Consider the following 24333-nt stretch of genomic DNA (forward strand, 5'->3'; position numbering starts at 1 on the left):
TCGTCCCAGTGAAGCGTCCTCTCTAATGGATTCAGCTCGTTTATGCAACACAGAGACTGGTTAGAGGGCAAAACCATGGCCCCGAGGCAAGAGAATCCTTGATGGAGGATATGACTGAAGAAGAGATGGAAGGTGTTGGGGGGGGGGTGGTTCCACAGCAGGAGACAGAATGTATAGAAGGAAGAAAAACAGCCTTTTCCTCTTTGGGGGATTTGACTGGGAGCCGTGGGGTTTTATTCCTTGTGTTTTGAACAATACATGCATCGGCATTTTTTTAGTAGTAAACTTTCTCTCAGCCAGGGTTACTTTTGACGCACACTCCGGCGTTGTGTTTACCCGGAGAGCAGTCCCATGTACACAGATGGAGAAAAACAAAGACAACATAACCACATGTCAGACTATTACCATAAATCAACAGAGATCAATGGATCTGTTTTATGTGGTATTTACACGGCGCGAAGAAGTCAAGATGTCTAACAGTCCCACTCGCACGGGATGATGAGCAAATACCAGCATATGGCAGGACATACTGTACACACAACACAATCCTATGTGTGTGTGTGTGTGTGTGTGTGTGTCTCTTGAGGGTGGGGACTGTGGGCACAGTGCAGCAGGTAGACCTGGCAGGATGTGTGTAATGTCAACATGTCGTCTCCCCCTCCCCCTCCCCCTCTCTCTCCGTTTCATTCTGGAATGGCTGTAAGTTGGTTTGCCGGTGGGTTACTGCGTGTGTGTGTGTGTGTGTGTGTGTGTGTGTGTGTGTGTGTGTGTGTGTGTGTGTGTGTGTGTGTGTGTGTGTGTGTGTGTGTGCATGTGTGTCCAGGAAGGAGATTTTATGGAGAGGAAATGGGAGAACAATACCTCTGGCAGTGGGGCAGAAAGAGGGGGGGGGGGGGGCCCTCTTTCTCCTCCACTACAGTCCATGTAGCCTCTTTGAACTTTTGTCCTGAGTTTGTGAACGATGGTGAACCTGAGACTCTGCAGTAAAGATGAAATACCTCGCATCAAAGTGACCAAACACCTCTAGTCTCTTTGAGCAAGTCAGTCCCAATTTTTCAGAAGACCCACCTGTGCTTCAAGCTCCCTCGTGGGAATGTTTTCAGCTCTTAAAATCTTCCGAGGCACCTCCTGTGACTTCCTGCGGCGCAGAGCTTGCAGATGATGAGCCGGTGGAATGCTGCCCCCGGGGGGGGGCTTCGGGCTGATCCTCACTGCTCCATGGAGCTCGTCTAATTTGCCCTCTCACCAGAGACTCTGGATAATTGGTCCCAATGAGGGATTATCCTCCGGCGACTGCACATTTCAGATCAACCGGACGAAATGGCCGCCCTGCGTGACCCCCCCCCCCCCCCCCCCCCTCCCCCCCCGATGCCAGAGATCTGCCAGTGAACTCCTGACCGGCTGGAAAGCAGCGAGGCCGGTCTTAGTTGGTCATCTGACGGGTAGATTTGGGACCACGTTTCGCTCGAAGCTCGTCTCATCAACGCACAAATCACACCCTGCCCTGTTGTGCTTTCCATTATTTTAGCAAAACACTTCTTTTACTATATCATTTTGAAAGGAGTTGAATTGATGCCCCATTACCGCCTAATGACTGGATTCCTTGTGGAGCTCTACCCAATTTGCAACACCCTAATTGTGTTGTAGATTAGGGGGTCTCGATGGCGGAGCCCTAACGCGCACAGAACTGCCAAATTGTTCAACGCTGAACTGTCTAATTGCACGAGGGCAGTGATTGGCCCGCCGGCGGAGTCCTCTCGGTGGAGACTGGAAGCACTCGAAGCCGGGCGGGCCGATCTCGGTGCACTTCTCACTGCTATGGGTGGAAGCTGGGAGTCTGATTGTGCATCTGATTGACTGGCACTGCAGGGTTATTGAGATATTAGCAGTGTTGTGCATGTATTTATTTTAGAAAATATAAAAACATCAACATCCAAAGAAGGGGGGGTGCTGAGAGCATATTTTATTCAAAAGAAAAATCGACTCACTGCTTTCCTTTTTTTTAAATCACAATATTTCGTATTGGAAACCATTAATTAAACGTTCTAATGATAATGATACACTTGATTTAGAGTTTATACGCTTCAGCATTTAACATGGAGTAGCATTTTGCTTTGAAATAGTTTTGTCAAAACTGTCAACCACAGTCCAAACAGATTGTATGTACAATTAAGAAAATAGCTTTTAAACGCTGTGTTTGAAGGTTTTTGTAATTCAAGCCAAGTTTTCTGCTGCGAATGGACGTGCCCTGCAGGCATTTCTGAGCTGGACTGAATTTGACGGGTATGAGTTACTCCACGGAATAATATACCTCACCGTGTCGAGATAAACACCAGCATTTCAGCCCACCTTTCTTCCTCATTTGACATTTCCCCTTCTTAAGCCTTTCTATGATCTCCTCTCGCTGTAACTCTTGGTGTGTGTGACACCTGCTGTGGGATCCTGGATTGACTTTGCATTGACACGTTTATAGTCCGTTATTAATTTCAGCCCGAGGTCTATCCATTAACAGAGGGCTGGGGCGATGATTGATCTCTGTAAAAGATCCGTAATAAACTCCATCGAGGACTGCAAAGTGTGTGTGTGTGTGTGTGTGTGTGTGTGTGGTGTATCAGCTATTTAACACAGCACAACAACTGCATAAGGTCACTTTCTGTGAATGTTTTAATTGGAGGTAAACGTTTGATGAAAGGCTCCAAAGCGTCATTACACATAACGCGTAACTTTAGACATAAAATCTCACAATTGGTGTTTAAAGTCAGATTAGTCGCATTTAATCCATGGGTTTCATGGCGCATCCTCAGAGCTCCACATTGTAGCCGGTGAGTAAAATATTCATCAGCGAGCGCTTTGAAGTGTGCCGGCCCGCCACCTGTGGCAGGATCCTCCATCGAGAGCGAGGTGGCGGTTTACACCGCGCTTAAGGACTCTCTGTGGGCAGCGTGATCCCAGCCTGCACAAACCATAGAGAGATTCCCATCCTCCCTCTACACCTCCGTAGCAATATTTAGTTTGATGCCGCGGGTCGGTCCGCGCTACGCTTCTTCAGCCATGCGGTTAAACATTGATCATAGCATTTTCAGCGCTTTGCCGATAAACAACATTGTATAAATCCCACATTTTTATCCGGTGCCTTGAAATGATTGATGAGGTCTAGAGGAGGAGGCACGAGTTGCTCACTGCATTAAATATTAGGGCGGTGGTGTGAGCTCAAGCACTATTTCCTTTTTGATATTGAGCTCTTTGATTCACATGGGTTTTCCCTTCTTTTTTTTTCCCCCATCTTGAACACATCAAGTCCCTCCCAATTAGAATAAAGCCCAATGGAAGCAGTTGAATAATCTGTGCGCTGGCACTCAAACGTCTTCATAATCACACCCTTTGTTATGAGCTATTGCAAAAAAAAACAATGCTGTTGATGCTGCCGACGGGGGCTAATGCTTTGTTCTGATCCGGTGCCGATTAGAAACGACCTGGTAATCAGGCTTCCCACTCGGCGGCCGGTGCAAATCGTCCTTTCTAACACGGCTCCGCCGCTTCATCACTCGCGCGGTGTGAACGTAAAGCGCTGAATTGGGCTGCCTAAGGAACGGCCTCGATGTGAAATGGTGATCCAGCGCAGGAATAATAATAATAATTACGGCTCGGGGTGGACTGTCACAGGGCGCTCAAACCAGCAGCTCTGAGACTCCCCCCGGAGGTCGGATGTGACTGAGCGGCTGTGTTCGACAAAAACGTGCTTCACATTCATGTCCAACTCTGTTCAGATGAGTGGACAGCGGGGACGGATTTTAGATCTGGAAATTGTGCCTTTTAGAAATGCAACCCGACCCCAAGAGGGACGGTCACCCAGATGTGATTAAAACGCTATGTAAGCTATGTCACTACCTGCATTAAGGCGCTGACGTCTGATGAACAGCTCGAGCAGGCTCCGGGCGGTTGGAAATAGTGGGGGGCGGGGGGGGGGATCCTTGGTGATGGAATGTTTCATTCTAGCCGTTTCCTAGGTCACAAGGCAGTGTTTCCATTTTGCTTCTGGTATTTTTTAGAAGAAAAAAAAAAGAATTGTCCTTGTTTTTTTTCTTCTTTCTGGACTAACAACGGAAGGTATGTTGGTTTGAGAAGAAGTTTGTGTGTTCCTCTTTTCTTTTGTCACCGGCCTGCAGCTATCGGCACGGACACAATTCCATTTTTTCACCTTGCTGTCTTGGTTTGCTTGCAAATCAGCATAACCAACACCATGCAGCACAGGACATGACCCCCACCCCCACCCTCAAAACATGAGGGCAATGACATGTCAGATTCTGTATGCCCATGTGCAGTGAATAAAGTCTTTTTTTTTATTACAGCCTCTAATCTAGTAATGTTTCTGATTCAATTACTTGGGACGACCTGTCCTCACTCAGTCATCCCAACACGAGGCTTAGGGACACCCAATGGCAGCAATGACACAAGGTGTATCCCCCACCCCTCCCTCCCGGGGATGTCCTGGTCCCCAGGGGGAGAGCAGATGTGAGGATAGACACGTCGACCCAGCCTTGTAATGATGACAGTGACACAGACTGCTGGTCCAAGCCTCAAGGACAAGAGAACGACATTTATCCCTGGATGAAGGCTTCTTCATTCCACTGACAGATTGTAAAGGCCTCAGTTAAGTGGCTCGTAAGTACTTTGTAAGATATAATAATTAGTTGCCAGCAATATCACCCCCACCTCCCCCCCACCCCACCTCACTTGAGTGTAGAAATTCCTGTGCCACTGAAAACAATCTCTAATATTCGGTTCCTGTAATCCACCTCGTCTCCGCTGTCATTATTTCACAAGACTACTGATTTTACACATACAGACAGGCAGGAGAAACATCATCACCCCCCCCCCCCCCCCGAGTACTTGATACAGCTCCCGATCGTGCTAATTAAAGTAGATATCACTGCTGATGCTGAAAGAATTGAGAAGTTTTGAAATGAACCCGTCTGTTTTGTCTCCGATGTCTCTCACACCACGGGTAATAAATGGGACACGTGAACCTATTAGTTTTGTTCGGGTTGGATGTTCGATGTACTCACAGGTGTTGTTGCAGTGTTGTTGCTGACCACGTGCATCCCTTTATGACCACAGTGTCCCATCTTCTGATGCCTGCTCCCCTGCAGGGTAACGCACCATGTGACAAAGCCCATATCACCTCAAACATGACAATGAGTTCACTGTACTCTACTGTACCCTCCAGTCACCACATCTCAATCCAGTGGAGCACCTTTGGGACGTGGTGCAGACAAATCTGCAGCCACTCAGTGATGCTATCACCAAAATCTCTGAGGAATGTTGGAAGTAGGCCACTAGCAAGGTGTGTGTGCGCTGAAACTGACATCAAACGATCTTTATAGAGTTTTTGTTTGAAGAATCACACGTTCATGTGAAGTCAAGTCAAAAGATAGCCTCTCTTATCGTGTCTCATGCAATGTCATGTCTATCTTTCTATACAGTCTACGGTTAAAACACTTTAGAAAATGTGTTGGTCTTCAAACTGCGTACCTCTAAAATTGTGAACAAGTCATTCTGCAGCGGTCGGATGGATCCACCCGTCTCTGTCCAACCTGGAGAGACAATCTCCTCATTCGGGAGAGGAATTAATCCCCAAAGCTAGATTGAAAGCTTGGACGGCTACTACACCCATTTATGACCAACGAGCCCCACTCCATCGCACCGCTTAGAGCTCATTTGTTTTGAACCGTACGCTGAACTGTCCTCTTAGACAAAGTGTGTCCACGGCTAATGCACTTCCCCGCCCACCTGTCTCATTGCCAAAACTACAGGTCTGACTCCATCCATCAGAACAAGACTCATCGGGGACAGCAAAGGCCGTCCCATCAAAAATAATGTGCACTACAGAATGGGGCGGCCATAATGGTCGGGGGGGTTTGGGGTATTAACTGGCCTCCTACATCACCAGTTTGACAGGGAAGCCAGCCTGAGGGGGCATTGGGGGGGGTACTCTGCATAATGTATGTAACTAATGCTGATGTAACCGCGGTGAAAAGCAAGGCAGGTGGGTCTTCCCACAGGTGTGTTAATCTCAGGTCAGGTCGTTTGAGTGGTACTTCAAATGTGTACGATGACTGTTCTACATGAGGATGGCATGGGCTTTAGCGTTGAATCAAGTTAAATGTTGAAGGGGGCAAAAGGAAAGGGAGATTTACAGAATATGGGGTCGGACTTGCAAGGTTAAAACACTTGGGAAAATGAAGAAAAGAAAATGTATGTTTCCCTGCTGCTTTGGAAAGGCCTCTGAAACTCCAGTTTCTGAAATAAGGAAAGTAATAAAGAGGTCAGTGATTGCGTGATGGCAAACCGCTAGTATTGGTTTCAAATTGTGCAGTGACTCGACACGTTTCTTCCTAAACGAGGACTGTTTTCCAGCCGTGTCGACTTGGCATTCTCTGACTTGATGCACTTTGGCTGGTGATGGACATTTGGCAGCACGTCTGAAGCTGGGTCCCTTTTTGTTCTGTCCCTTTCATGTCCAGGATGTTGGTCACATCATCTGTCAATTTGCCTCGTGTGGCCTTCGCGTCCCGTAAAACTAATTGCTAAATTGACATTGAGAACGTGTTTGCTCTGCCCCCCCCCCCCCCCCCCCCCCCCCCAAAAACGACCATTCTTCATTCACACAAAATATGGGGTACACGTACAGTCATGCTGTCAAGAGGCAGACACCTCCACACCATAGTTTGTTTTCAGGGAAACGCTTAGAAGGCTAAACTTTGAATATTCGCTTAAAAAAACACACAAATATATTTGAACATATTCGAATATCTGGTCTCGCGTCAATAACAGGACAAATTAAAACAACAAGACATAACTACTTAAACATGGTAAACATGGAAATCATCAAACCAGTGCATGTAGCTGTTGTCTATCAGCACTCTCAAGTCTATTTTACCCGTCTTTGCCGCAAGCTGCTGCTGTTTTTTTTTTATTCTTTTACATTTGAGTTCATTTTCACATTTGAATATCTGTTTTTAACAACTATTCGAACATGGAATATTTGTGGTCAGCCCTACTACACACCAAGAAAGATGGTTGAGTACGAGAAAAAACAAGGCAATGACACCCAATGTATAAGTAGGTCAGGCAGTGTCACATACTAAAATATGAAAATGTACCAATATTCACTACGGTAACCCTACATTAGAAGCGATGGTTGACTACTTCAGAAGCTTTGGGCTGTAGTCTATTCACAGTATGCGTAGATCAGATTGAAGCACGCTGATGTCTGCTCTAAAGGCACCAGCATGTCATCAACATTTCCTCTCTTAATCCCAGTCCAAGTATCAGGTGGGAAAATGACGATGAGGCCCTAAAGTGCAATTTGAGGTTTCTTCACAACTGCTGCGCGTGCGGTTGGCGCATCCTCTTCGGAGTTTCTTCAGCGGCGTTCGCTGGCCTTATTTTGGGAGAGAAACCTCGATCACGACGAGAGTACCTGATTGAATTTGCGGGCCACACAAAGGCTAACCTCTCCAATCTCAGCTCCACGATTGGAAACATCGGACTTTACCTTGTTCATACAAGCTCAAGCGTTCCCTTGGGGAGACGGTGGGGCGTGATGCTGGGAGTGGAGAAGAAAAAAACGTTTTCAGGTCATCCAGGGCAAACACACACACACACACACACACACACACACTGGCAGTAGCAAACATCTACAAGGTAGGAAGATTTAAAAAAAAAAAAAAAAAAAAACTGGAGGAAACTGCTGGGATTTAATGAGACACACCTGCATGCAGAGACACGTGCACACTGGCGCGCACAAACACATGCTCTCCCCTTTCCAGTCAGCCATGTTTCTATCTTTTTTTTTTTTTTTTCAATTACCGAGCCGCACATCTGCTCATCATTTTTCAGTCGCGCATGAAAGCCAGCCAGCCTGGCCCCCGCTAAGCGGCCATGCCATTCTTCACATTATGCAAATCGGGCTAGGATCGGAGGATTGGGGGAGGTCCCGCAATCTCAACATCCACTGTGGTGGCCACGACGATAATGAGGGGGACGAGGCCGGTGTGCGTTACCATAGTTACCATGCTTAGTCGATTACGGGTAACAGCTGGAGCTGTGGGAGGATAGATGTGTAATTGAGGAGAGACTAGCAGAGATGGAGCAGCTGAGGAGGGGATGAAGACGTGATAATGCAATTACATATTTCAAAAGTTGCTGTTTTGCAGACTTTTTAAAGCTTTCTAAATTTAGGGTCTAATGTAATGTTGTTTTTTCTGATTTGTTTTGTGACTTTGACTTTTTTTATCTTATCAATTAGCTCTTTCTGAGGTATCTGAGCACAGGTGTTACAGGCACTGGTGAGGACTGCAGTTATTCTGTCCTCCATCTCCACTATTAGGAGGACCAAGTCACAGTGCAGTACTTTTGTCACAGATTTATAATTGGCATTTTAAATTATATATATTTTTTTAGGTTGTGCAATTGAAACAAGCAAAGAAAGTGAAGTTTCTCATGCATTCCCACTCTGTAAATCTGATGAATAGCTGAACTTGTTCCGCTTGTCGCAACAAGTCCCATTAGCGGTCCGGTTTAGATAAGCAGCAGCCCTGTGGTTCGGTCAGCGAGGTGAATGCATTGTGTGTGAAAAGGACAAAATAACTCTATTCCCTCTCAGTCTTATGTTCAGCGTCAACGTGCCAATTCTGTCTGCCAAATTTGGCAAAAAGGTATCCGTTTTCTTTCAAATAAAACAACAACAACATTAGTCAGGGTGCATCCTGGGACATGAAGCGAGATCACAAGAACAAACTGCCATGGAAGGAGGTGAGGTCGGCCGCGAGAAACTCGGCGCACGCTGTCAGCTTTGATACTGTCAGCTTTGATTCCAGGATAAGCCGAGGCTTTTGGAAGGCTCTCTAATTACAGTAACGTCGCGTAGCAAAGGAAAGAATGTGCTCCTTGCGTGACTGCACGCTTGAATGAAGACGTGTGTGTGGAGGGCACGAGCCGGGCCCCCGTCTCACTTTGGAGATGCGTTATCTGTGGTCTGCTGAGAGTCCAGGTGGGCCCCTCCCACATCAAAGCGTCCACCGCAGCCATGTAACGCTTTGCAATAGGTCATAGTCTACACAATGGAACTCCATGAAAGTCCTCTTTCATTATTCTCAAATCTTTATTTTAATCTTTTTTTTTATCTTCCCTTTATCCCTTGGGCATGTGCCCTCCCTTCCCAATTCCTTCTTCTTTTGAAAGCTTTTTTCCCCCCCTGCTCACTTTGTATTTTTTTTGCACAAACTGTAACCTGATGCCTCACAATACAAACTCAGCCTGTGGTGCAGAGAATGGGGCGGCACGAACATTAATTTCACTCCATGCAAATAAAGGTGTTGTTTCAAAGGCAATGAGGCGACAACACAAAACTGAAAACTTGGCTGATTTGTTTGAATCCCTGTGATGGAATGGCAGACAAGGACACCCTTCTTAACCCGAGGGCTGCGCGGTGTGGCCAAAAATCCATATCGCAGTATTACGACGGTATTGCCTTTTCAAGTAAACACATTCATTAATTGACCCTCGAAAAAGGACCGCCAGCTACCCAATCAGTTGCTCGCAACTGGCCAGCTTGTTAGCGTGTTAGCTCGTTAGCGTGTTAGCGTGTTAGCTCGTTAGCGTGTTAGCTTGTTGTGGCTGCTAGTGTTGCCACCAGAGGCTCGACAGACATAAATCGTTTTCTGATCTAACGTAACTTACGTTGGATTTTCCAGAACCGGTATACCGGGCAGCCCTACTTAAACCCTGAATCCCTTTGGAATAAGTGGAAATTAGATTAGGCTTTGTAGAGCAATTGACTAATAACAATAATATGTCAGCATTGAAGGAATGTTTGACATGACTCCCTTCATCTTGGCCCACTGAGCAAACATTGATGCTTTTACAGTGCCCTTTGCCTCTGTCGTATGGCTCGTGTTCGACCGGATGGAAATCGCTCACCCAAAAGAGTGAAAATTGGCTAGAAACAGTCATGGGTTGTTTTCAAGTTATCAGCAGAGATGGATATCTGTGACACAGAAACTTCTCCATCCAGCCATTCATGTGAGCTGTAATTTTCCTAAATCTTATTGCATGGTAAACATCTTTTTGAGTTGGCTGCACAGATGTGTTGCACGTGGTTGTCGCACTAGTTCACACATTGGGACATAAACAAGATCTCTTGGGTCCATGACTTGGTGCTGTTCAGAACCACCGGTCTCTGAATCAGATATCTGTCTGCTGTACCAACCCTCTGGTGCATATTTGTCCATGAGACATTCAATTCTGATTGTTTTAAGTCTGCCGTTTGGTACTTTTATCAGGGCTTCGCCTCAGATCGATAGGTTGTTAAATGCAAACAGTGAAGTTGGCTGATTGACCAACAACTAAATCAGGTACATTTTTAAGCCAAACTGCCAAACACTTCTTCTGATTTACTACTTTTTTCTTTTGGTTCATCTCAATGTGAATTGAATATCTTCACTGACAAAATAAGCACTTTTCAGAGTACTGAGAAATTCCGAAAAACCATCAACAGATGATTCGCTAGTGAAAATAATCTTCAGTTCCTAACCCAACACGGATGCTATTTGCTTTCATACCTGATGATTAGAGACCCGAGGAATGTTGCCCTTGAGCTTTTCTTTCCACTGCTGGGAAATCAGTGGTGCAGCTGATAAGCCGGTCGCACACGGGGCCCCCGGCCATAGCTCACCACAGCCAACACCGGTCCTGCTCCCATGCATGTACAGGCTGTCGCTGCTTCCTATAACAGCAATACCATGAGATAAGATAGCAGCCTATGGTGCCCCCCATGCAAGGTTCAACCCTTGTCAGGTTGTTTTGGACTGTGTTTGGCATTTGGGTGGATTACTGTCATTGGAAAAGGAACACCCGCTGGGGGGGGGGGGGGGGGGGGGGGTGGTAATTAGTTCCTACTATGAGCGGGGATATATATTTCTGTCTGTGAAAACCCCATGTTCTTGCCAGTAATGTGTATTGAGTACAAGCCATTGTTGTTCCGCCCGGCGATTGTGTGTATGACCCAGAGTTTTGTATTTTCCTGCGGGGGTGGATTTGCTTTGTCTGATAAGTGGGCTTTTGGCAGCGGTGCCGGCCCAAGACATTAAAAGCACATTTCCTCCGCCCTGCAGGGAAGCAGGTATGCTGCGGTCATCAGGCTGACCCGACAGGCCATTCTTTGCCCTCTCTGGTAGCTGCGGGTGAGGCGGAAGAAACAAAGGGCTCGAGGAGAAAGTGAAAGGAGTCTGGAAGTAGAGGGGGGGGTCATGCTGTGGTTAGTCATCCTGGATGTATGTACACTTGGTGAAGGGCCTTTCATAAAACTTATTGAATGACATTTCTAGTGAGAAAAAAAAGAGAAAGTCAATAAATGATTACATGTACGTCTGACTAGACTTCACATCTGCTTCAAACACAGCAGGCCGATTTGTCTCTGCATGGGTCAGGATCGGCTGGTTTCAAACGGCCAACAGAACACATCCAGTGTTATTTCTTTTTCACCTTTTTTCAAGTGAAAGCAACAAAGCAATTAGAAATGCTCGACCATTAAATGGCAAAGCAATGCATCAACCATGTTTCCCTAATCAGTTATTTGTGGGCTTGTTTCAGCAGCAGACCTACTGCATAACGCTGACCACTATACTGTTGTGCAGACAAACCTCGTAATATCAAGAGTTTTAACCAAATAGTGTTGTATTAAAATAATTGTGGCCTTCCCAACAAGATAACGATGACGGCAATCCTACACCTTTTTAATTCCTGACTGTGTAATGACTAGAAAGTATCAGCTCACAGACACTGGCAGCTTGAGCAAATCCTCAAGTGTGAAAATCCCTAAATCCAAGTGAGCCGCGCTGATTCAGACACATCCGCACTGCAGCTGGGAGCATTGACTCAGGAGTTTGTGTATTTTGGCCTCACTTTCAGTAATGCAAAAAATTGAAATTCACAAGGTTGCAGCTTCACTCAATGCAACCAGCTGCTGCATCTTCTGTGATTATATTGTCATCTGTTGAAATGCCCTTACAGGTTTGAAAACTATTACGGTGTATAAAGTTCTCATTAACCTGTAATGAATTGGCCACACTGGGTGCCCAGCCAGTGCTTACCTTCTAATACTTGTCGTGTTTGGTTATTGCACGTCAGCAAAAGCGGGAGCGGCCCCCTCCTCCTCCTCTAAAGCAAAGACATTCCCCTTTAAATCCAAAGCCTTTTGCCCCCCACGAAACAAAGTGTACAAAGTGTTATCAACATCGTAGAGGTGGAACATTTCATGTGACGCACTGTGAGCGATCTATTGAACGTGGTCCCTGCTAGTGAAAGCCGCTGCGGGCCGCTCTGATTTGTCTTTGATGTGTGCAAACAGCCTCCTTTTACATTTTGGGGAGACTTCATCAAACCGCCAATTAAAGCCGCAAGAGCCGATAATCCTTTTACTGTGTCTTCTGCAGGGCTTTATCGTGGCGGCCAGTAGCTGCTGGGCCCACGCTGTAACTTAACTCCAGCCCCCGAGAACGCCTCCTCAGCAGAGGATCCTCCCGGGGGGGGGGGGGGGCGTGTTTGTTGCTTTTTTCGCCACCGGTTTGCTGAAAGTTTGTCTCCGCATGTGTGTTGAATTCTGAGGATAGGAGATAAAGGGCGGCCACTGGAGCCGTGGCAACAGAGGTTCTAGCGGGTGGCTTTTTGGCTTTGTTCCCCCGGCGTCGTGGAGATGTGGAGGCCTCCTTGTCGCGGCTGTGATGCCGAAGGATGTTTTGCATCGAGGGATACGGCGCCTGGCAGCTCGGCCCCTACAAAGCACCGCAACGCGAGCTTCTGAGCCAACGCACCCGGTGGGGGGGGGGGTGGCGGCGGACGCCAGCTTCTAACATTTCCTTTTCCCTGGAGGCTTTTCTTCACCAGAAAGACGCCGGACATCTGCTCAAACATGACCTTAAATTAACCACGTTAGATGCTTTCCTGTCAAGCAACCTCCTATGGCTGCTGACCGCTGGTCTCATCCTCATTCCCTTAATCTTGTCCAACTACAAAAGCAGAAAGGTGCTAGCTAGAAAATTCTTTTTTTTTAGTTTTGGTAAATTAAAAAAACCCTTAAACAATTTCACTACACACCTTTTAGCAGATGGGCAAGATATTACAAAGTAAAGATTAGAAGTATTGGTTGCATGTCCGTATGCTTGTGTTTTTGCGGTTTTCATTTCCTCTCTTTGTGCCCTCCAACCTTTTAAATCTGCTGTATTCAGACTGCAGACAGGGCCTTTTGTCCATCGGTGTTAAAGTAATAAATGGTGCCAGTGCAGGATTGAAAGGACTTTATTAGCTGCATTGTGAAAGGTAATTAAAAAAAAAATCAATAAATGAACTGCATCCACCCGACATCACACACACACACACACACACACACTTGGAATGTGTCATTAAGGAATTTCCAATGACTGGCAGCCTTTGAAATGGGGATGAGTGTCTCTCATCGGACCAGACGTTCTCTGACAGGGAATCTTTATTCAAAAGGTTAGTTTAGATGAAGAGACAGTTTAAATCATGAGAGTGGGAGCTAATTGCAGCATATATTCCCTCACATGTGGCTCATTGCTTCCTGGCTTGCAAAGATCAGTCCTTGAAATTACAAGCAGGAAAAAGATCAATGAATCATAAGCCGCTTTTTTGGTTCCCTCGTATAACTTTTGATAACTTTTTTTTTTTTTTTTTTTTTTTAAACATCTGAGTTTGTTCTTATCTCTCTTCCCCAAAGACTGTGGAAAGGCAAAATATTTGCTGTCAAATCCTTATCTTTGTTGGGAATAGTCAAGAGATAAAGAAACGATGCTGATTTCAGATTTGACATATTAACAGACTTAAATAGCACCGACAATAAATGAAATGCAGACAGAATGTATTTTTTTATCCTCCTTGATATCAAGTTTCCGCTACCTTTTTTCTGGCCCCTTTGGGCTTTTCTTCCCGCTGTGCTCACTCAACTTATGGCGTTGATGTCGGTACTCGCCACCTCACCCCCCCCCCCCCCCCCCATCAGAATGAGGTCTGCCACCTAATAAAGTTGTGTTTTTACTTTCTCTTTCTTCTTGCAATGCGACTTTGGCTTCCAGTCTTCCCAGTTGACATTTATCTCTAACATAATGTGGCAGAAATCTTTCCGTGCATTTCACTCTGGGAACAGAAATGGGCAAACTCTCCCCGCTTTTCTTTGATGTTTGATGGACGTTTTAGTCGAGGTCAAAGCAAGCACCGGCAGACCTCTGACTGAAGCGGTGCCCGTGGCACGAGGCAGTACTCGTACATCTCCTCACGAGTCTTGTTGCCGATGGGTATCAGGGAATCCCATTGGCTGTAATTGAATAAGAATTTCCTATAAATATAATATTAGCTGTAATCTCTCTAACCAACGAGGGCCGTAAGTCACCCGGAAAATGAAAGTGCGCCGGAAGTGATTTGTCGATAACGCCGACGAGTTCCCTGGTCTCTGTATCCTTTTGGGAAAGAGGGGTGAAGGGGGAGGGAAGGATTTCTCCACTGACACGGTTCAATAAGAACAAAGAAACCCTCCGTATCTCGTCTCCTCCTGCTCCTACGGCTGATGAGAAAGAAGAGAGCCGCGCATTGGGCTTCCTGCGAGGTGTTGAACGTTCACTTCTGCTTCCCGCAAACACGAGTGCATTGATTCATTTCACGGAGTGGAAAGGAGCCGCAGCCACTCTTAACCGTTAGCAGACGTGAGCTAACAGGGCGCATTGCTACTTGCTGTTGTCAGACGGGTATTGATCAGGGTGACCTGAATCTCTCGGGTGAGACCGGGGGGGGGGGATTCAGATGTTACGTCTTTGAAGCTGATCTCCAATGCATCCAGCATGCAGCGGTTTCCCCTTCCATTATATTGCTACTGGCGTCAACCTGAAGTTGTAAACACTGAACATGGGTATAAATGTATAACCTCAGAGGGAGCGAACAGAGCTCTGTCTGACAGGAGGAAGAATCTAGGAAGTGCGATGGGGAGACAGTGACAGAGTGTCAGAGGAGAAGGTCCTTAACTCTGCATTACCGTTGTGACGAGTGACAGAATTTAAAGTCTCATTTATCAACACTAACCCTCCTTTTCTTTTCCTCTGGGACGGTGCAGATGTTGAAATGTCTTCTTAAATGGATGCCGTCCCACACATTGCTTTTTATGTAACAGTTCTCCAATTGGTTTCTCTCCTTGGCAAGGAGAAGAGTGTCTGCGGTCGACTCGGTCTTCGTGGGATGTTTTTGTGCGACAGAGTTTGTGCACATATCGAACGGGCGTTAAGTTTGCTGTTATAAACGATCACTGTCTAAATGGAAAAGAGAGGCCTCCAGCGACGTTTCAACTTATGTCCGCATCACATCCTCAAAGGCATCAAAGGCTAAATGAAATCTGCTTTTCTGATGTTCTTTTCAAATGTATGGACACCACAATAACAGGGAAAACGCATGTCTAACATGTCGGAAACCTCTAAAAGGCACCTGGGGACGACTCCTCAATAAGTAATCTGATTACAGGCTATAAATGTCTATGACAAATGGACCCTACATACCACTAGATGGATTGCCTTTGTAATATTTACACACATTATATTATATATACTCGATTTGCTAGATTTAATTGGTTAAAAACCAAAACAAAAGGTCTGCAAACCCAAGGACACTATGTGCACTTCGAATAGTATGTACTACTATGAAGTTAAGCCTTTACATGGAAATCACAGAAAAATCGCACCTGAAGACCTACTCGCTCTGCAGCGTTGGAGGATGTCGGGCCGCAGTGACTGGACTCGTACTGTTTCTGCATGCTCCACAGAGAATGCAATGGGATTTCAAATGGGTTTTCCTGAGGAGTTGTATGATGAATAGTTTTGCCTCGTCGACTCATAATATACGGGTCAATTTGTACTACAGTAAGTGCGTGCGTGCTGTTGCTGCGTTCCCCAAAATGTATTCAATTGGAAATTTTTGGCTTTTGTTCAAAGACGCCGCTGAGACTGATGCGACGGGACGACCCCGTTGCGTCCGAAACACAAATGGCTTTGGAAAATGAAATGCCTTTTCATAAACAACGTTGCTCGAGATTGAATCAGCCGTTTGTGGAGAGATGGGGGGGGGGGGACATGAAGTGATGTGCGAAGGAAAAAGAAAGAAAAAGAGGGGACACGCTGTGTTGAGCAAGTGAGTGCATTACAGATGAAAGAATGGGATGAAGAGAGAGAGAGTGGCTGTGGGAATGAGTAAAAAAACAAACAATGGTATGAGATTGGGAATGGGCCATACACTGACCCACTAGAATGACCGCCAGTGAAATAATAAGACTGTGATGGATGGTGATGAGTGAAACAAGAAGTCAAGGGGGTATTGAGTATGAGAGAGAGAGAGAGAGAGAGAGAGTGATGAAAGCTTTGTGCTTGAAACAAAGAGGACAGTGTCTCTGGGGACCGACTGGTGTAGAAAAACCCTGTAATTCCATTCTACCTTCTTTTTCTCCCTGTTATTTTGTACATGCTCATCCATAGCCGTGCTGGACAAGTGGCGGCATTTTTTTTTTAATCATGCAATGGACTTATTTATCCATTGCATGCTTGAAATACCTTTTTATATGCAATTATTTTCTGGGTTTTTTTTTTAAATATAAAAGTGTTTACTTATGGTAATTCCGTCTACATCCTGCTGTGTTCAGCTACATGACGGAGCTTATTGTGGATGGTAGATTTTAATTGGTGAGATTTTTATGTGACCCTCTGACACCTTCAGGATGGCCAGAGACTTGCAGCATAAGAAACTACAATCTATTTGTACCAACCTTTTTTAAAAGGGAGGGCCCTTGACCTCTCGCAGAAAGATATGTGAATTAAATGTTTTTTTTTCTTTTTACTTTCTTGCCTAATCACACTTGTCCCTCCTATCGACACCCCCCCCCCCGTGGCTACTGCTCATGGTTTAAAGGGGAAGACGTGATTAGCCGACTCATTACAGCTGGGGCTGATTACGGCCCTCCCAGCACCTGGTCACTTGTCTCCATGTGCAGGTCAGTCGGTCCTTGCACACACATTCATTATTGGGGAAGTACGAGTATCGGGCGGAGTACGAGGCAGCGTTAGGGACGCTAGCTCTTCTTGTGTGTGAGTACCGAACCACCTTCGCCTTCGTTAACCACCTAATGACCACGCCGCAGTTTGCCCACTTAAGAGGCCTTTCAGTTTGTTTAAATGGGCGCGCAATGATCTGAGATGTTCGTTAGACCTCATATTCCAACTAAACGATTGCTTCTTGCCACCCACATCTCCCCTTATTCATACTGTCTTCCTTTTTTTGTCTTGCAGCTCTTGCCGAGCAATAGATTTCATTAAAGCCAACAGAAAATGCAATCGACAGGCGAGGTGTTTACAACACGAAGCCTTCAAATTGAGTGAATTGAGACGACAGGTTGCAGGACTATAAAGACAAGTCGTCTGTCCAAAAAAATGTAACACTATTTGGACCTAAACTGACATCCCTATAGTGCCCGTGAAAAGCTATGGAGCAATGTCCCCGTTGAAAAGCCACTGGTTTGGGACTAATTGCCTTGTGTGTCTGTGCATGTGGGGGCAGAGGAGGCCTGGTTGGCCCAGCACACGGGCACAGTGTCTCTTGACTTCATGAGAAGGTGGTCCTGGACAATGAGACCGTAATCATCTCTGCAAAGTCCTTGCCAATGAGCTGCGCAAACAGGCTGTCTTACAGCAGAGCGCTTACCTCACCGAGCAGCCCGCTGAGTTCCCTGAACACCCCCAAGGGGCCAACCTCAGCGCCATACTGTGTGTGTGTGTGTGTGTGTGTCTGTGTGTTCATTTGAATCTTTTATTTCACATTCAGCCCCTTCTGAATGAACCGTCCTCTACAGAAGCGCAGGCTCTCATTGTGCTCCCCCCCCCCCCCCCCCCCCCCCGGCTGATATCTGTGCGGGGGTAAATAGCACCGCTGGGCGAGGACTCTTTTGTGTCGCCGCTGTGGCGTCTTTGTTGCCAAAGTGATGGATTATGCTGGAAACGGGAGGAAAGGGACCTTTAGGAAACAACGACCCGTTTATCAGGGAAATGGGGTCTGCAAACAGGAGACTGACTTCTTTGCATGACGGATGAGCTTATTCTTGGACTTATTGGGATTCATTTCACTAATATCCGGTCCCAGTGAGGCATACTCAAGTGGTCCGTCTGTCCGATGGCAAGTCCTATTAATAAACACCTCGGGAAGATCAGTTTGACCTGGATCATCGTTATTGCTGTTTATCGTGTTTTTAATCACTGTCAAATGCGTAAAACAATGCCCGCAGAGCTGCTTCTACCAACTATTTTGAGGTATTATTGTAACGCCTGTTAATCCTAGTGCATCCATGTTTTCCTTACAGAGATGTAAGAGCCATTTAATGCCACTCATTGAAGGCTTTGTGGGAATGTTGGGGGCCTATTTCCAGGTGTATCTTGGACTTGGGAACATTTCATGAGGGGGGGTGAAATTTAAAGGCATAAAAGTTTATTTTTGGGATCTTGAGGGGAAAGCAGTGGGACAGCAACAGCTTGAACAGGATGAACTGTTGCCATGGCGCGCCTTTTGTCTTTGTGTGTTTTTGAGAAACCCCAACGTGTGGGGTGACTGTTCGTAGCTCACCTGTTTTCTGCCTCTGCTCTGATCAGCATGTATGCGTCGTTGTTGTTGTTTCCCCCTTGTCTTCTTGTTTAAATGAGGCTAAAATAAACACAGACCGATCAACATAAAAGCAAGAATTGCAAATCCAGGAACATCATCTGAGAGAGACATTAGAGATTATTCGACGTGACCCAGACTGAGTTGGGCGCCGTTATCTGTGCTCATTAAAAGCCCCCTCACCAACGCGCCGTAGGTGCTGCATTCTGGGAAAGGACTGACTGGATAATTTGCCCGTTATGTAAAGTCGATGTGTCTGCGAGCAGCAGTTGGTTGTGTTTTGATCGCATGCATTGCTTTCCTCATGTTATGCCAATGCAGCGCCGCTATTATAAGCCTCTTGTTTCTCGGAGCGGGGGCGTGGAGCGGCAGGCGGCGGGGGGGTGAGCTGCTGGTGGCTGTGGATTCAACCGCGTGGCTGTGTCAGACTCAAATGGACAGTCTTATTGAAGTGCTGTGCTTTTTAAATGGAAGCTATAATCATTTCCAAAGAGGTCAGTCAGAGCGACGCTTGTATCTTCCACGTGTGATGCAGATAACAACACCCCCGTAAATCGCATTCACGTGAACATCAGAGCGCCGGAAGGCTGGATAATAACAGCAGAGGGGCTTCAGGTTTCTTTCTATTTCCTAATGGAAATGTATTCTTGGGAGGTTTAGTGCGTTTTTATTGATGGTATCAACAGGTTGTTGAGTGCACTGGGTAAAATAACATGCTTTCAGCTCTTCATTCACTGAAGATTATGCTTCTCAAGGTGGCTACTCTGAAAAGTTTATCACAACTGTTACAGTCCAGGTCAGAACAATAACTCCGCATTAGTGTACACACTATAACTGCATTTAGAAATGATAATAATAATCATAATTTCTGCTGTATTGGCTTGGTTCTGTTGGATAATTGACCTTATTTGAATATACCTTGTGTAATGTTAAGAGTTTTCTTCTTGGATTAAGCCATACATTTTAAGTAATTTAGTAACGTTTTGCCATGTGTTCTTCATATATCTGTCATCTACCTCATCCCACAAATCATCTCCAGGTGACCAGCACTATCGGACCTTTTCTGTGTTGGAGCAGTGTGTGTCATCGCAGATCTTATGTGACTTGTGCTGCCACAACCTTATTAGCTGTGTGTGTGTGTGTGTGTGTGTGTGTGTGTGTGTGTTGGGAGTTTCAAAGTAAGTCAGCTTATGGGAGCGATGTGATGTCTCACCTTGAACTGAGCAGATGCAGAATAATTCAACCCGAGCCGACCAGGCGAATCCTGCTGCACCTCCGAGTGAAAGGATTCCCGGGTTGCTTTTTGCCAACTAACTGGTTGAGCGCCCACTCCGGGACACCACGACAACGCGTCCCCCAGAAGGACCAGCCAACGCGCAAATGGCGCTTTGGCGCTAACATGTCAGCACACAACTCCCTTACAACCAGTAGCACCAAAACAATGCAGAGGATTCTGGGAGAGAGGGAGGGAGGCAGGCAGGCAGGCAGGTGTCGCCAGTCCTCGCGGCTCCGTCAGAGGCAGCAGAGACGACGGGATCCGTCTCGGTCCAATCTGTGGCGTGTCTGCCAGGTTGGCTGCGTTCGCCGGGCCGTTAGTGTGACGCGTTGCACTGGAGGGGAAGGGGGCGCCCCGCTAATTTATTCCCGTTTTTTTTTTTTTTGGGATGCCAGAGTGTGAAAAATGTTCAATTCAGCTCAGCGGGTGTTTAAATGGTTCTTCACAAAATGTTCTCCACACCGTCGACCACCAGCAACGAAGCAGCTTCACTCGCACACTTGGCCGAGGTTAAGTGCCTTGCTCAACAGAGGTTTATCCTCAGCACTTTTTGATCACGGACATCGTGTAGCAGCATTGACTTTCAAACTCTCTTTTATTGCAGCAGAAAGCTGCTCTGTGATCTGAATAGTTTTCTTTTGTCGGTCACAGCGATGTACTTCCAGCCAAATAATAAATGATTTCTTTCCTCTCTCTTTCCTCTCTCTGCAGTACGAGTTCAAGGTGAAAAACATCAAGAAGAAGAAAGTCAACATCGTGGTGTCCGTCGACGGCGTAAGAGTCGCCTTGAGGAAAAAGAAAAAAGTGAGTACAATTTTTATTTATTCAAGAAACTGGACCTTTGATACGTTGTATGTGTCTAACCATTTCAAATTAACAAAAATCTGTTCGTCCCATAGAAGGGGATGCAGCCAAGCAGAATAAAATGTGAATGTGAGCTATAGTTCACTAGTATGCCTACAATGCCTTTTCTTCTTGATAAGACATAAAACTTAATTTGATTCTACAAGCCGATATGTTATGTGACACGTTTCTGGTTCCAACAAGATAACTTGAAGAAATGTATAGTAGGTTCCTTCAAAGCCAAGTGGTTACAACGCATGATGCTGCTTTATCACGATGTCCACGGTTTGCTTCCGTCCTCGGGGCCTTTGTTGCATTCCCACTGTTACTCTGACGATTTCCACTATGTGTGTCTGAGCTGTCGAATAAAACCCTGCACACGGATCTGCAAATATCATCCAGAGAGAGTCACTAAATCTGCATCCGCTGTAGTCCTGTGAACCGTGTCTGGGTTCTACTCGGTTTGGTTTGTCGCTGCCACGCAACATGTTTGCATCCAGTGCAAACAGTTACAAGTCATAATATAATAATAAAAGGAGCATAGGTTGCATAGCCGGCAGACACAGGTGACATTGTGAGGGCGGACAAAGAGCCTCAGAGTAACTCTAAACACAGGCAAAATGTAGACGTGAGGGGATGAGCCAAGAGAAAACATCAGTCTCCTCTGATCCCTCCCATCGTTTTTTTTTTTTTTTTTTTTTTTGTGCGACCTTTCTATTCGATTCTCTTCAAAAACGTAAAAAGACCAACCCATCACGTCAAGCCAGATTGGGTAACGCATTTTGTTTGAAAGCAAACCCTTTCAAACCAACTTAAGCGAGTAAAGATGTGATTTAAATGGCAGTGATATTGATTCCATCGTCGAAGGCTCAATGTCAAATTAACTGGCGGGCTGGGATGAAAGGAAGGTCGCCTCCACCTGGTTCCTTGTCTCCGTGTGGCCAGGAAGCCGAAATGTCAAGCGCCACCGTCTCTTTGGTACATCTCCGAGTGCGAGATGGGAGTGATTGACTGACCGAGTCAACAAAGCCAGGAAAATCCATATGAATAGTTCCTGCGTGCTCATGTTTTGACATTTTGATGGTGACATTAAGGAGGAAGGCAGCGTTACACAAATCTACGGACAAAAGGACCAATGGGAGAGAGCGTCCCGAGATGGGGGGGGGAGTTTTACATCTACGCGTTTGTTTCCACAGAAGAAGGAGTGGACGTGGGACGAGAGCAAGATGATGGTGATGCAGGATCCCATTTACAGGTGAGCCGCAAAGCCACAATGTTTAGTTTGACTGGAACGTTTCCCCTCTGCAGCTTAGCTTGAAATGCTAATTTATTGTTCCTACTCTGGTTTGTAGTGTCCGTTCCAAACAAAATTGAATCCGGACTTGATTTAATGCACAGACTCAGGGAATTAGAAACTTGTGTCTCCGTCACTGCAGGCGCTGTCATTTTGGGGAAAGAGGATATTGTAGCCCTTTGATGAGAACTTTTACTAACGGGGCAGTACAAAGATTTCAGAAAAATAGATTAATTAGAAAGTTGCTGCATATACATGATGTATTAAGTAGGGGTCCACTGATAACGAGTCGTACAGACATTTGGAATGGATGAAAAATCGATTTGTATTAGTACATTTTGAGAAGGCAATTTAGCAGAGGCTGCAACAAAGAGCATTTTATTTGAATAATGCATGGCATAACATTAGCTAAGCCGTGATATTAAAAACAAGTGTTAAAGGTAAGTTATATTTACACTATCAGTATTACTACCTCGAACCCTTTGAGAATGCTGTAGCTTCAATTTTTAGTCCAATCATCATAAACAAAAAGTGCATAAAAATGACCCCTGTCCTATATGTGGACAATATTGTTCTTTGTAAACCTGTTTATTCCATTTTAGAACTTCTAGATTAAATGTGAGATCAGAATGGACAGTTTATGCAGATCTGAGTGACTATCATCAGTAGACGCGACCTTTTGGTGTGCGTGTGCGTGTGTGTGCGTGTGCGTGTGTGCGTGCGTGAGGTCTGGTTCACTCGGTCCACGGCACAAACCTTTGATTTGAACCTCCACCCAGTCTGTTGTCAGAGCGCACACACGCTCACACACACAGACTGCTGAGTGCTTGTGTTGTGGCTCAGAAGTATTCGTTGAGGAGGGAGGGCATTAATCTTGAGACAAACAAACACACACACACACACACACACAGCTGTATGGTGAAACCTGTGACGGCTGCATAACTTAACTAGTAAGGAACAACGATGTTCTATGGAGCAGTAAAACACCACATGGACACACAGTTCATATTCAAAGATTAACTCTTTATCCTCGTTTTCCTGCCATACACGCACACGCACGGACACACACGCTGGCTCCCAGGTGGGCGCAGCTCAGAAGTGCATCCAGGAGCCCCGTTGGAGCTTTGGAAATGATTCTGTCACAAAGATGGATTTTGCTGGGCAGTTTGTGTAAGCTTTGAAATCCAGAACGGTTTGGTTTTGTTGGCGATGCTCTGGCTTGTCCCGCCCCTCTGAGCCGTGTGCCCAGTCTTTAATTTCACAGTCAGACCGCGGGAGGAGTTTTGGTGGGGGGGGGGGGGGGCAGCATCAGTCAGTCACCGTCATCAGTCAGCTGAGGCTGACGGGTTGTGATGACATCTCATTGGTTCTGTCCAACATAGTTACTAAAGTGATGCTTCAAACAGTCATCTCACTGGTATGAAACGTACCCACTAATCCTTTTACCTGATACGTGGGAATGGGGGAAGGGGAATGTATATTCCACCCTCCGTAAACGCCTGCAATGGACAGCTGAACCCCGAGAGGTCGTGAGAGGACATACCGGGGGGGGGGGCAGTGGCCAGGCCAACCTGGACTCCTTATTTTCCGGCCGCCTTTGGTCACCACCGCAATTTTTGATCGTCTGTTTGCTGCTTTGCACTGAAGCTGATATTCGGTCGAGACAATGACGAGATACTTTGGTCTTTGTTGCGTTTCCCCTTCCAAGTCTCCACCAATAGAAGAAAATCCACCAATCATACCATACACACGCTGCCACGGTCTTATGTGAAAATATGTTACGTTTCAGCCGCTTACTTCCTAACCAGGAGGATTGGGACAGTACTGTGGTATCAATGTCCTTGGGTCACCTTACACTGGAAGGTCATTTCTAACCAATATGCCAAGAGTGACGTTGCAGTCTGTGTAGTTAAAAATCAGAGAGATTAGGGATTGATGTGAGGTTATGTGTCTGCTTCAAATCGGCAAAGTGAAAATTGCATAAGGCTTCCCCCGGCAACTGGAAAAATCCCAGCATGGTAAAACATGGTGTGAGCGTAATCCTTGAGATAAAGTGATACACGGTCACATGTTGCTTTTTTCAACTGCAGTGAGAAGGATGCACATCCAAGTGTTTCAGAATGCTCCCGTGTGGTTTCTCTTATTCACAGCCATTGGACGCTGCCTG

The 24333-nt window shown here is 46.0% G+C and overlaps 1 protein-coding gene across 1 annotated transcript in view; it reads left to right on the plus strand.

The window, feature by feature from the left end:
• The window catches only part of LOC119216375 (carboxyl-terminal PDZ ligand of neuronal nitric oxide synthase protein-like), a 73307-nt gene that overhangs the window by 12333 nt on the left and 36641 nt on the right, over positions 1–24333 (plus strand). The window contains exons 3-4 of the mRNA XM_037469129.2: positions 20741–20833; positions 22069–22127. Of these exons, the coding sequence (XP_037325026.2) occupies positions 20741–20833; positions 22069–22127 (152 nt within the window). The remainder of the gene's footprint in view (positions 1–20740; positions 20834–22068; positions 22128–24333) is intronic.

This window comes from Pungitius pungitius, chromosome 7 (genome assembly GCF_949316345.1).
Source record: "Pungitius pungitius chromosome 7, fPunPun2.1, whole genome shotgun sequence".
Lineage (NCBI taxonomy): Eukaryota > Metazoa > Chordata > Actinopteri > Perciformes > Gasterosteidae > Pungitius > Pungitius pungitius.